At 35.0% G+C, this 14,979-nt stretch overlaps 1 protein-coding gene across 10 annotated transcripts in view; it reads right to left on the bottom strand.

Annotated features, from left to right (window-relative positions):
• Positions 1-1,289: 1,289 nt before the first annotated feature.
• GAB1 (GRB2 associated binding protein 1) overlaps positions 1,290-14,979 on the bottom strand; it is a 115,404-nt gene continuing 101,714 nt past the window's right edge. For 5 of the 10 annotated variants that reach the window (XM_072788235.1, XM_072788237.1, XM_072788242.1 and 2 more), the window contains 5 exons: positions 13,587-13,676; positions 11,760-11,853; positions 10,690-10,813; positions 5,590-5,712; positions 1,290-3,803 (listed from right to left, as the gene is read on the bottom strand). In XM_072788235.1, coding sequence (XP_072644336.1) covers positions 3,645-3,803; positions 5,590-5,712; positions 10,690-10,813; positions 11,760-11,853; positions 13,587-13,676 — 590 coding nt within the window. In that variant the 3' untranslated portion in view covers positions 1,290-3,644. The remainder of the gene's footprint in view (positions 3,804-5,589; positions 5,713-10,689; positions 10,814-11,759; positions 11,854-13,586; positions 13,677-14,979) is intronic. The other 5 variants (XM_072788240.1, XM_072788239.1, XM_072788245.1 and 2 more) reach the window with 1 other exon arrangement.

The raw sequence follows: 14,979 nt of genomic DNA on the forward strand, positions 1-14,979 counted from the left end.
ACAATCCTTGCCACAGACCGGCTTGCTTACTCGACAACAACGGACAAGACCTACCAGCATGAGGGATTAGGAGAGATCGGCTTACCTTGTCTCTTGAATTTTACACACTTTGTATTCGTTCAAAATACTAATACCAATACCTTCAATGGGCCAAAGAAAGTGGCCCTAGGAGCATTTAAAAGCATCCAAGAATTGTGATCACGGTCTATGGTAGTAGTAGAGTCTATAGGCATAAAGTAGCTAGCATTTTAAAAAGTATCAAAAATACTGTTTTCGTTAAAGGGGGGCGGTTAGCAGACAACTTCCCACTAGTAGTAGAAAAAACACTGTGTTCAATTTCCAGTTTAAATGCACTTAGGAATATGAAGACCGTGACTGCCATTAATTAGAGTCCAGAAGAAACTGACTTGTGACCTTAATGTGCAAGTACAGCAGTATTTCTAGATCAGATTCAGTCTATGATTAAATACGCTACACACACACACACACACAGGTAGTAGTATCTTTATGGAATTCTCTAAAATGCTCACAGTAGCTTATATATTGATGAAAATAAAGATGAAAATGTATAGAGTGTAGATAAAAATCATCTTTTAAGCTTACTAAGTGATACCTTCTGTGGGTTACTAAGTAGCTTAAATTATTCAAGTTTACATTTCAATTCTTAAAAGCAGAACTGTGCTTTGGTATTCAAACCTTCATAAAATTTTAGTTTTTTCAAAGTAAGGAATAAAAAATAGAGAACATGAAATATGTGGGAGAAAAAGATTTGACTTATAACTGCCACATACTTAACCAGTGTCTTACAACTTCTGCCTGCCCAAAACTCAGCTTCTTGGAGATGATTATGGTTTTTAAATATTTGGTTTTTATAAGTATTTTTAAAATTTAATAAACATGCACATTCCAACGTGTTACATAGCCCCCATCCCCATCCCACCCCCCCCCTTTTTTTTTTACCATACTGGAGGCTGCTTATGTATCAACTTCCACTACAAGATTTTTTTTTTTTTTTAAATCTTGGAATCCAACTTTACTATCTCTAATTGAAGAAGCCTCTGAGATGTGTGTTTAAAACCTGCTATTATTTACACTTGCTTATGCTTGTGTGAATCAAAACCTTGATAGGATGAAAATAAAACAAATTGGCTGCTGAGGTTTTCACCAACTCTATAATGCCAGTTACACATTTGTGTTATTCACAAATTTTATTCCTAGTAACAGACTAAGAGAAATAAACTTAAATGTGAACCCAAAATATTTATACTGATAAAATGAACTTTTCAGGCTTTATGTGTTTGGAGTTACACAAAATTTTATTGAAGAAAGATTCCATTGCTAAAAATGTTTGGAAAATAATGCTCCATAAGAAACTGTCTTTTAATTTGTTAATACAATGTTTAACATAATTTCATTTCCTAAAACAAATTGCTTGATACATTTCAATTCTTAAATTACTCTGCACAGTGGGAAAACTTCTACAAATTAGAGTACTGGAGATCTTCCAAAAAGATAACTTGTAAAAAATTGAAAAACTACACTAAAAACATCAGTCTATTTGCTTTAGACTCTTCTGATAGGCAGCTTTAAACAAGATTTCCATTCTTGAATTAGTAATGTACTTCTTGAATATACTTATAAATCTGAAAAGATGTTTTATCTTCCATATAACACAATTTAACGTCTTCACACATCAACTGTGTTGTGTTTTAATAGCTTAGGCACATTTCAATAATTCTGGATTTTATTTTGTGATTTCATTACAAAACAGCTTGCACAAACCAAATTCAAACAATCTTTTTATTTAGAATTCCATCTGAAAATTCATTTCTGGGTTTTAGTTTTTCTTTAAAAAGAAGCAAACATTTAAAAGCATCAAATGTTACTACTCTACAATTCATCTTGTTATGAACATTTTTAGTTCATGGGGAAATAAACCCATTACATTGATTAGGCACAGAACTCTGGCCAAAGACCAGAAATCAGGGCACAGCTGTGTGTTCAGGTAACAGAGGTCTGAATGGAGGGAGTCATGCCTCAACCGTGGGCACACCTATCTCTGCCCCCTCCAGAAACTGTTAGTAAGTCCCAAATCAGTAAGAGATTGTATGTAACTTAGTTAAAAACAAAACAAAACAAAACAAAACAAGCAAACAACTACACCGGTTTTCTAAATTACACGGCAAAGCCCAAACAGATAAATATAATTGTAGTCTCACCATACAAAATTTGTGGTTTTGATATCCATGTCACAGGACCATATTATACGTGAGACAGAATTATAGAATTTCTCTGGTCATTTCAGAAATCTGGTTGGAAGAGATCTGTAACTATAAGATTTCACATTATAGCAATGTTTCAGTATTTCTCAAATTAGGGCGGTGAACAGAAATCACAGTACAAAATCCTTAATTCTTTTACCGGAAAAGCAATAGGTGCTACATATGAGAATCACTTATAGAACATCTATTTTCTTTTAAAAAATGTAGATATAAAATATTAATTGCATAGGGATTTAAATATAAGGCCAAGAAGAATACAAAGTAAAGTTAAAAAATCATAGAAAGGGCACTATGGTGTCAAAAGATAGAATTTCATTCTATAGAGTAATAAATCTGAATTACTGTCTAATTTAAAAAAATCACAGTATGTTGCTATAACTAACAGTGAATGTTTCATTAAGTCAAAACTGGAAACCAGTATTAGGACTTAAAAGAACACAACTAAAGCTTGTTGTCTAATCCTGATCAGTGTATTAGCACATCAGTGCCTGGTACGTACCTGATTAGTTATATAACCTACGTTTTGAAGTAATGTGTAGTTTACTACATGTTAACAGGTGTGAGAGCACATCATCACCGCATGCCGTAAGTGATCTGCAGGCTTATCTGAGTGTAATTATTCAGTCTTTACAAGGTGCAAGATCCCACCCGGCTGAATCTTCATTCAGTGAACCAAAAACACTGTAGTTAACAAAACATAATAAAGTTCTACCGTTGAAAACTAAGTGTACATGAACCAGAGAATTAGTTCCTGACATCAGTACATATATTGTCCTCAGGATTTTGGAAGGGAGTGAATGATGAGTCCAACTACACTCTGTAGTTTAAGCTAATGGCTATCACCTGAAGACCCAGGTAGAAAGGTAAATTGTGGGTCCACTTCTCATTGTAATGTTAGAGTGCAGTTTAAAGAGCAATTTCCAAATCTAAAAGGAGCTTAGTTAACTTACTGTTATATTGTATTGTTGTACTTATTGTATATAGTATTGTTATATTGAGTAGTGTGAAGAAAAACAAGAACTCCCAAAGGAATTATGTTAAGGAACATTTGGGAATACCCAAACCAACGCTTTAAATGAAAAGTGCATAAATACAGTAATACTACAAGTGTGTTAACTATGGAACAAAGATTTCTTTGGGAGCTAAACAATACTATTTTCCCACATTATTTACACATTATGAATTGTTCAGATACCACAAAGCACCATTTACAGTCTAAATTGCTTGATTATGTCTGAAAGGTCTTTTGACTTCAATGCTACGCAGTTGAGGATCTACCTAGAAGTGTCAAGTCACCTTCAGTAAAACAGGATTTATCTTTACAATTCAGTTCTCTTTTCAGAAACAGCAAAGCAATTATTTTCATTTCACGATCTTGGCTGGTGTTTCAGATTCTGTGGACTGTCTTCCATCCGTCCAGGCTTCCCGGGTGCTCTTCAGAGCCAGGGTCTTCTGTTGATCAACCACAACATAATCTACTCTCTCATCAGCTACACTGCTGCCTGAGCCACTGCTCTTTTGCTAAAAAGCAAAGAAAAATACCATAAAGCCTGACAGATAAAGAGTTTGAGTGAAATTTAGTCTTAAAACATAGACACACATTGTGAATAATTCTTGAAATTCTATTGGGTCCGTCACAGACAGACAGACAGACACACACACACACACACGCACACTTCAGTTTAACAATGTTGTTTTTCTACTAGTACACTGTTTTCCAGTTAAATTTAAAATCACTCTAAGAATGCAGAAAAATGCTCCCAACACAGATGGAATTCTTACAAAATAGGGATCACAGCCACCTGGTTCACCTTAAGATACACAGCTTGCTTCTCCCTTCAGCTTAAGCTTCAGTTTTTCAAGTCCTGAGAACATGTGTCAAGTGTTCACCTTCAGAGCTAAGAAGTGTTTTTTGAAAGGCAGCATTTCAAGAATGGCAAATGACATAGGCTGACAGTACCTCTTCATTTCAAAATACCGCTAAATACCAACTTACAACAAATAGTTATTAATGTATTGCCAGGCTCTCTAGAAAATAAGAGAAATACCCAAGGTGTGAGGGAAACAGAAGGGATAAAGAGCTGCTCAAGGTAAACTTTAGAGGCATTGCTGTCTTTGGGATGAATATCAATCTCAGCGATGCAATCAGGAGGCTCCACGTGGGAGGGCATGCCTACTCTGAGACCATCCTGTTAATAAGCGAGACCCCTGAAGGGAACTGAGGTGGTCCTAGATTGCTTCCCAGTAGAAGAAAATGCAAATTATTCTGAAGGAAATTTAGGTCTGTAGGATTCGCACAGATATGCTCAGCAAAATGAATTTGCAAAAAAATCTATAAAACATGGAAGGAAACAAGCTATCAAGAGTGAGCAGAAATAATAAACACAGATTCAGACTTCTAAGGACTTCAGATTCTGACATGACAAGAAACAGTATAAAATATGTACGTGTAAAATTTTCAAAGGAATTAAGAAATAAAACTAAATAAAAGGAATAAAATAAGCTATTCAAAATAGCTAGGCATATTTTTTAAAAAATTAGCAAAATTTCATTTTAGAAATAAAAAATAACTGAAATTAAACAATGAGTTAAACAGAATAATTGGGAATTAGTGAATTTGGTGATAGATCTAAAGAAATTATCCAAGTAAATACAAAGAGATGAATGGGAGAAAATACCAAAAGGTGAAAAAGTAGTGTGGAAAATAGAGTAAGTTCTAACTAATCTCTAAAAAGAAACCTTAAATGAGAGAATAAGAGGAATAGTTGAAAAGCGTATTTAAAGAGATAATGACTGAGGGGTAAAAAAGGAGAGAATGACTGGGACTTTTCCAGAATTAATAAAAAATATGAATCCAGACACAAAAACAGCACAATTTCCATGAAGCATGATAAATAAAAAGAAATCTATGACTAGATGTCTAGACACATTGTAGTAAATCCACAAAATACCAAAGATACAGAAAAGATCTTAACATCAACCAGACAGAACCCCCACAAATGGAATTTTCTAGAAGTATTTCAGGAGGAAGAAAAAAATAAAGACAATGATTAACTTTAGATTTTGTTAAGTAATAAGCATTTCGACAGTGATCACTAAAAGAGAAGTGTGTAATTTCTATACCATTAAAAAGGGGAAAATGAACTTTTTTTTCTCCATAACCTTGTTAATTGTGGTTTATGAAACATTGAGTAATAGACTTTACTGAGTTTAAATTAAACATACTATAAAATTTCCTCAAAAGAAACATAATTTTGGGGGTTTAAAACATGAGCTAATCGTGTTTATAAAAAGAGATGTCCCTTACCTTACGTGGTGGTGTGGATTTTCCAGAATCTAAATCCAGGTCTAGGTATTCCACTTGTTTGTCTCCTTTGGGCTTGACCATAGGACTGCTTCTTCCATCAAGACTGTTACTGCCAAAAAGATTCTGAAAATGGTGATACAATGAAATCAACTGTTGGATGTCCATGAGATATCCTGCTTATCTTGTTTGCCATCTACTAAAGCAAAAATATTTATTTCAAAAGGATAGGCTTTACAACAATGTCTGCTTAGAATTAACCTTTTAGGACTGGAGGAAAATAAGTAACATTAATAAAATTAGTTACAACTTAGCTTAGGGCAAGTCAAAGGTAGTTTTCAAAAGTCAAACTTGGTTTAAATTAAGACTGAAACCTCAAGCTCTCATCAGTTGCAATAGCTCTACCAGAACATTATTAAAATGATATTGTTATACTCAATTACAGTTTTAAACTACCGGATCCTTTCACCCCCCTTGCTTACTAATTAAATTATTTTAAAGTTCTATATTTTGTTTAAGGGCTCTCATGCTGGGGGCGCCTGGGTGGCTCTGCTGGTTGAGAGTCTGACCCTTGGTTTAGCTTAGGTCATGATGTCAGGGTTGTGGGATGGAGCCCAACTGGCTTCGTGCTCAGTGGGGAGTCTGCTTGAGTCTCTTCCTCTGACCCTTCTCACGCTTGTGCTCTCTCTCTCTCTTAAATAAATAATAAACAAATAAATCTTTAAAAAAAAGGGCTTTCACACTGAAATTAGTTTAAAATAAGGATGTTAACTAAAGGCCATGAATAATGATTCCATTGGCAAAGTCTGTTTTGTTTCAACTATCTGGAATTTTTACCGCTGAATTACTTGTCTGCTCTCTTTAGCTTTATCCCTTCTGTCCTAATAGGAATTGTACAATAATAGGGGTACTCTTTAAAAAAAGATTTTAAAAAAAGCTAGAAGACAGCAATAAATGAAAAAAATGAAACAGCCCGAGGCAGAAAAATGCAAAAGCAACAGGCTATTAGGAACTTGAAGATCAATGCTGAGTAAGAAAAAAAGGATAACATGAACTTATACCCCTACCTCTACCCTCTATGCCAATTACGACGGCCCTAAATGTGTGCCAACAAATGCCTTCTCTCCCTCCTTGCTGCTTTTAACCTCCCCCAAAAATGTTCTCAAAGACTTCTCATAGGCAAAACTCCCTATATATTCACTAGCAGATTCCATCCTTGGGTCTTGTATCACATAGATATGAATATTCACATATTACCTCATACTCTGAAGAAAACCATCATGATGTAATAGATTTAAAATGTGTGTTTGTCATCATGAACAAAACAATTTGGAAACTGCATAAACCTGGTTCTTTTTTTTTTTTTTTTGGAGAGTGTGGGCATGCATGCAAGCACGGGTGAGGTGGGGTGGGTGGGGAAGGAGAAGACAGGTCTTAAGTAGGCTCCACACCCAGCACAGGGCCCCACGCGGGGCTCAGGCTCAGGCCCCTGAGTTCATCGCCTGAGCCGAGATCAGAGTTGGAAGCTTGACAGACTAGGCCAACCAGGTGCCCCCCGTTGGTTCTTTTATATTGCTACTCTTTTTTTCCTCAAGTTAAACAGAGTAAGCTGTGATCTAGAGAATGGACAACTGCTAGAAGAATAGTAAATTTAATTCCTCATCTGGAGCAGGGCTGCTGAGAGCCCATGTGAAACAGTTTTGTGAATTAGAAAAAGGTGCTCCTGCCCGTGGACCCACACAGCTCTAGCTCTGTACCAGGGCCCCTGGCCTGACGAGCGGGACACGGTCTGACCTGCGTGTACCTACAAATGCAACACTATGCAGTCTGCTGTACAAGTCGCATACTGTTCGCAGTATGTTTACGCAGTGAGCAAGCTGCATGACTGAATGTGAGAGCTCTATTTGCAAGGGATAGATTTTTAAACCAAATTTACCAACTACTACTGATATAACATTAACAAAATATTGACAGTAACATGTAAAGCACAAAAAGATGTAAGAAAGTTTTGGTTCTCATTTAGTACAAATAGCCATTTCCCTCTCCCTTTTCTTCCTAATACATAAAGAACCTGATTTTTCTTTTTCTGAATGACTCCATAGTTCATTCTCACATTAAAAAAAAAAAAAAAAAAAAAAAAAAAAAAAAAAAAAAAAAGAACTGTATGTAAAAACTTGTCTTCAAATGTGACTCCTGAAAGAACCCATACCTGGAATTCCCCTACCTGGAAATGCCTACAGTTGTTCATAGTATCAAAAGTCTATGAAAGGAACCTATGAGCTCATATGATGTACACATTTAAACTCAGCAAGTTGTTCCTAAAGAGAATTTCTCCGAATTGCTGGTTAAACTGTTTTCTGTCTAGTTATTATTAGAATTGGAAATTTTTTCATCTTTAAATATTGTTAAAATTCGTGTCCCTGCAAGGTGGTCCATTTGTTCTTGATCTAATCTCAACTGGGAACAGCCTGTCTCTGTATTCTAGCCTTAAACCCAGTGTTTTCCCAAAACAGTTTAGAAAAACTCTAAGATTCTAGGAGCCATCATAAATGTTCTGTGAATTCAAAAAGAAAATAACAGTAGTGCTTTGCTTTTCTAAATTCTTTTTAAAGTACTGAAAAATTATTGAACATATTTTTGTTGTTATAAAACGATATTTATGTCTTTAGTAGTGATGTACCATCACTCAAATTTCAAATGCCATATTAAGGGCTCACTTCACAAATGCCTGACTTTGGATCCTTGTATAAATTAATAGGCAGCAGCACCAACTCATGGTTTCCTTAAAAACTGCCTGCCCTGTGACCACCAGTATGGAAAATGTATCTATCATACTGCAAAACGTCCTAATCTTCATTGCAGGCCTAAGCCAGATTTGATCTGATCCTGTCTCAACTTCTCCAAGACAATTTTTTTTTTTTTTTTTTTTACTGACTTTATCAGTCCAAGTGCAATGAGATCTTGTGAATTTCTATGGTATTCCGTTAACACCCTACCTTTCAAGAGGTATGGAAAACACTGATCTAGCTACCACGTTCTTCCTAAGGAAGAATTGTCTGGACCATGATGAACTCCTACAGCTGGCAGCATGAGGAAATGGAAACGGTGGTTGGACTTTCTACGATGAGTGGGGGGAGTGGATATCTTCACCTGGAACACTTTTGCTTATCTGTAATACTTAGGACCTAAGTAGTAGAAAATCATCAGCTGGCCGGCAAAAGTAGCTTTCTGGCTTAATGTTGTAAGGTATAAAAAACAAGTTTATATTCTTATTTCCTGACTTTCTGATTGTAGAATTTTCTTTCTCATCTTTTCCCTTTACCTAACCCTTACTGATGACAAACTACATGTCCAAATTTGCCTATTACATGTCCTTTCCAAGATTTTTATGGCAGTTTAACTATTTTGGGCAAAAGAACACTCTTTAGTATCTCAGAAAATAATTACTTTTGTAATAAAAAAAAATCCATTCTACCACCTAAAGATAAAATATTCATTCTAACATAGCATTGAGGATTTATGTAGACTTTTGCCAGTCTATTTACTATAATGAGGAAAAAAGTAGGTTAATAAAAACAATAAAACATCACTTGTCAAATTGAAAAATAGTGAATCCAAAAGCAGAAGCCAATTAATAAAAATTGCTCTGCCTTAAAAAATTAGTGAAAACATTATTGATATAGCTAATTTATCTTCTAATCCAGGGCTGATGTAAATATTTTAAATTACTTTAACTATCTTATTCATTTTGAACAATGTATGAATTTTATTAATTTTTAAGTTTTTTAAGCCACCAATCAAGCTTTTCGAATCACTTAATTTTGTTTCCTGATGACATATAGTTGTGAGGAACCTGCTTTTGCCTAAAGTTACATTACAGATGATAGAAATGGACTTTATACTTTGGATCTCTGGAGTTCCTGCTTTAAAGAAAATTGCCATTAAAGTGTTACCCATTCCAAATTTGATACCAGATACTTGCTTATCCTGGCAGGTAGCACTTGGTTGTGCCCTAATATCTGCCCTTCCCTGTCTCATGTGAATGGGACTTTTAGCCAGGCCCACTGTCCCTCAGAACAAAGGCTGTTCCCCAGGTCCTTTCATGTCTATGTGGCCACATGGCATATAGGGCAGTTTCTGGGAACCTTCTTCATAAGGCAGATAGGCTTCCCTCTTTCTGCAGCTTGGAACGTGAATTGCTGGCGCAGGACGTGCTGGAGCATGTGAGCCATACCCAGAAGATGGAAGGGGTCAGAAACCTAGAGGACCTTGAAGAACAGGGCTGCTACCACAACCCTGGCTTGACTCTCTGGACTTTTACATGAGAAAGAAAGAAATGTCTCTCTTAAGTCATTGTTTTTTATCTTTTGTTACTCAGAGGTGAACCTAATCATAACTAATCATAACCTAATCATACACTCATCTACTAAAATACAATGTATTTTAAAACAGAGCAAGCACTGAATCTGATTTGAGGGAAAATAAAAGCAAAATATTTTTAGACACTAAAATTAGCTTGTATTCTTAAATATCTGAAGTATTTTCAGGCAGCTATCTAAATTCTGGTGAATACAGGCTGGCTACAATTATAAAATTTTGTGCCTTACAGTACTACAGTCAATCTGAAACAAATTTAGGTTTGTAACAGGTCTTTAATCTTTAAGCTACATCTAAGAGTATGCTATTGAAAGACTATCAAAAGAGCTCCATACAAGATCATTTCACTCTAAGAGTGCGATAAGGTGGGCCTGGATAACTGCACTGTGAAATACTTCCAGTATATTTTCTTCAATAGTTTCAAAAATCGAATGCATCTTAAAAACAAAACAAAACAAAAAAAACAAAACAGAACTCTAAGATTTTGATGATTTTAACTTTTTATCTACTTTATAGATGCTGATATACTCTGACCCTTTATCAGTTTTAAATTTTACAACGTTATAATTTAAAAAGCATTTTAAAAAGTTGTCTTCTATCCTTTTCCCTTAAGTATATAAAGAAGGACGTAAGGGTAAGATTTAGAGATTAGAAGTAAGGCCCTAGCATGCCAGACTTGGAAGAGCTGCTCAGAAAGACAGAAGTGAAGATGCAGACTTTACATACCGAGTCTTCGCCGGACAGGTTTGGGTTCATGGGCACGTAATTCTCTTCACTGTCGTGGGAGTCGCTGCTGGACGTTGTGCTGTGCACTGAATCTGGTCGGGGAGACAAGGGAAACCTAGAGGAGCTAATGACACAAGCTTCTGTTACAAACCTACACCTGGACCACAACTTCCAAAATCACTTCCAAGATAAAAATGAGTGATGGTTTAACATTCTTTTAGAAATATTCACTAAAGTTTACAATAATTTATTGTACACCTTTATTTTAATACAACTTATTGCATACATTCAAATGCACACCTAGTATTTATAACTATATAGTAAAAAAGTATATCTCTAAGCATCGAATCCCTTATGTAGAACAAAAAAAGTACTGCTGGCAATTTGGGGGATAAGTAGAAAGTCACAGATATGAAAAGGAAGATTTAAGAGTTCCTATTAAAAAAAACCTAGCTATATGAACACATAAAACACAAACACATATTTATTTAATGTAGGTTCATACCTTCACATATTCTTTCATTTCCCTGTACACATTTTAAACAAATCTTGATTAAATTAACCCCCACAAACATTGTGCAGTGGTAGTATCATAGAAATAAGGTTTATCCAAGGCGTGATTATTGCTAATTAAATAACCCCCACCAGAACTACCGTATTTTCCCAGAACAGCAGTTCTCAGAAATTTCTCGCCTCATGAACCATTTATACCCTTAAAAATTATTGAGAACCCCAAGGAACTTCATTTATTTGGGTTATATATCTATTTACGGTATTACAAATAATAGAACATTTTTTAAAAACACAAGAGTACACAAATACGTGTTCTATTTATTAGCTGTCCCAGGATATGATCAAATACTATGTAGCCTGTGGAAAGCTCCAGCAAACACTCATGAGAGAAAGAGAGTGGAAAAGGCAAAAAATATCTTATCATCTTAATGAAAATAGTTTTGACCTCACAGAACTCCAGAGAGGGGGGGCTTCCCAGGCCATACCCTGGGAGCCACTGTTCTGGTAGTTTCCATCATAGTGAACAACCAAGGTACATATTTTAAACAAAGACTTACTCTCGAGCAAAACTCCTAGTGATGGGAGATCTAACTGGGGCCTGTAGTTCTTCCCATTCTGGCAAAGGTTTTATTTCTAAAGGCGCTGGCTTGGCTGAAATGAAAGAGAGAAAAAGAGGCTTCAGTACACGGAAATTTGGAAAACAAAACAAGATCCTCACTCTCTCTCTCTCCTTATACAATACGGCCAGAGTACACCTAAGAGCAGCTGGCTTCACAAATGAGATGAGCTTCACAGATGTTCTGTGATTTGCCCAAGGTTACACAGCTAAATGATTAGGGACAAAAGCTAAATCCAATAATGCTTCATGATGGTTGACTCAAAGTCTGAAGCTTTATTACAACACATTACTTCTTAATATTTTATGAAAATAAACTAAATGAGAAGAAACGGTAATGTGACCCAATTCCTTTATAGTTACTTGATGTATTATTTCCTTATATCCTTCATTATTATTTCCTTATATCCTTTTTTAAAAAATAATTTTATCTCCAAGTATAGAGCTTTAGTCTTCTATGGAAAAACATTTCTACTCTTCAATATTGATGCATCAGTTATACAATTATATATATAAAATGATGTATAGAAAGTATTAAATACAAAACTTTGCCAAAATCAAAAACTGAAAAATAACTGACCAAATCTTTTAAATTATTTCAAATCCAGTCTGAAAACAAAGAAAGCAATAATAATATTTTAAGACTCAAACTCAGCTCTGAGAGAAGGCCATAATTAAAAATCACCTTGAACTTTTAGCTTAATATAACCAAAAATATCCTTTACCAAATCAAACAATAATAAACACTAATATTCTTTTTAGCTTGACTTATAAGTGGTCTCTGCTTATTTACCTCATTATTACCATAGACAATTATCATGCTAGTAAATACCACAGAGCTCTCAGCACTTAAAAAGTAAAACATTTCAGAAATTAATGGACAAAAGAACTAATACAAATGTGATATGTTAATATTAATTATATTTTAGGAGACTCTTTAAACATATTAGGAGAATATTCTAGTTACATTTCATCTCGCCACTCCAAAGAAAAATTTTTCATTTTTCTAGGTTTCTTTCTTCCACTCTTAGTCCATATATGGGCATACTTTTATTCAACTCATACTTTTAATCAACTATGTTGTAATTACTGTCAAACTATAAAATAGGTGGTCATTTTAAAGGACTATGTAGAGTCACTGGAGCTTATAAATATTTTTGTCTATTCAAAACAAAAAACTCAATGTGATTTTCTGAAGACTAGGTAAGTCTGAGTTTAAATCTTACTCACCCATATACTTAAAATGGACAGACACAGAATATTGTGCTGAGTAAATGTACTTCTTTAACTCTCATGTTTCACTTTTTCGAAACCCAAAGGCTAATGGCAGTTTAGCTGTCAAATTCTAAGTAATGGCATAAAATAATTAATCCACGGGAAGTGATTCTGTATTTTGTTTCAGAACAGAATACAGACCACATCATATATAAATAAGGGAGACATCTGGAACTCACAAGTAGTTCATAAGCTTAAATACAACAATGTATTGATATCTAAAAGTTTAAGAGAATAATGCAAAAGGACAAGACTAAATATTATGTATTATCAAATTTAACATGCTGCTGTTAATGGCATAACAAGTAGACTTACTGTGTCTATGGAAAGACACAATGGGAAGACACACATTATAGGAAGCATTCACTTTAGAAATAACATGCTAGGAAGCTTTATTTACAACAGCAGTAGTACTTAAGGCTCTTCTTAAGAAAAAAACATCACAAAATAAATTCCCAATGCCCCATCCAGCATGCGGTGCTAAAGTACATACCCTTTCTTCTTGTAGCAAAGTCACCTATGGTTTGTGAATCAGTTCGCTCTAAACCATGGGGTTTGGGTCTTAAAATTTTAGGACTTTGACCTAATTGGTAAAAAGAAGACTCTCTTAATATAATGTTATTTTTTAATGGGAAAAATGGATTCTGTAAAAAAAGCATACAGAGCCCTGAGCAGAAATGTTACAATCTCAAAAGCATAAACAAAAGTTTGTGGAAAATATTTCAATCTTGTTCAGTATATCGTTCATGCTCGGTACAATGGAAAGAAGAACTTACATGCAACAGTGTGACAAGCAAAGTATTTAAGAGATGGTAGGGTTTTAGTGGGATAACCACACTGGTTAGTGGTTATCTTTATTTGGGGAAAGGGAGGAAAGACATGTGCCATGTTAGTTATTCCTCTAACATGCCTTAGAAAACTGGATCAAATAAAAAATGATAAAATACCTCAAAGTACATCTTTTCTTCAAAGTCTGACGTCTGATAAGAAAGTATCAAAGCCTATATCCCTATAATATTACTTTCTTAATTTAATGTAGGTATTTAAAAACCCTTAACCTAACTTACTCCTTCACCTCCTGACCAAGGGCCCTTCTAGAGGAGCAGGTTAACGCTACACTGTTTGGTAATCCAAGACCAAAACCGAGACCAATGTTTGTTTCCCTTGGATACCGACTGGTAGGTCCCAGGCAACATCATTTTGTAATTATTAGAGGTCTTAATTCTGGAAGTGACTGTCTAGCTTCGATGTTAAGTGTCTGAAAACATAGATTCAGTCGCCCTCGTTTTCTTTTCATGTACTCTCCCACACAGAGGTACTGCTGGAAAGCCTCATGAAAAGGATAGGGTTAACATCCTGCAGTGGCCTCACTTTTTCCCATAGGAAGCCTGGAGGCCGGAGTAGAAATATCATTTAAATTAGTAACTTAAGCTGCTCTCTTCTCAGTGGCACCAAATTTTCTTCTTTTTTTGGCATTTACAAAACTGAGTCAACATCTATTAGCAGAATTAGAATTTGCTGATTGAGTGTCAATATCTAGTACCTTCTCTACTGCAGGTTAAGTTTCTTAAAGTATGAATCTCTAGGTTATAAAACGTGACAATTCTCTAATGAACCAATTTTCTAAGTTAGGGAATTAATACATTGAGTTCATTCAGAAATGAGGCAGGTATAGTTTAAAATGTGAGTGAGAAAATTTAGGGCTGTGCTCCTACCCCTAATGCTGAATACCTATCCAGGGCCCACGCTGGCAGGGAACTTTCCTAAAAACAACGGAGGATGTCAGTTTTTTATAAACTCCCCGAAACAATGTACTTTCCTTCAAAAAAAGTAAGAGGCGGAGGGTAAGGGTTGCTACAAAAAAATATACTTATTTTTACAGCTAA

Source organism: Canis lupus, chromosome 20 (genome assembly GCF_048164855.1).
Source record: "Canis lupus baileyi chromosome 20, mCanLup2.hap1, whole genome shotgun sequence".
NCBI lineage: Eukaryota > Metazoa > Chordata > Mammalia > Carnivora > Canidae > Canis > Canis lupus.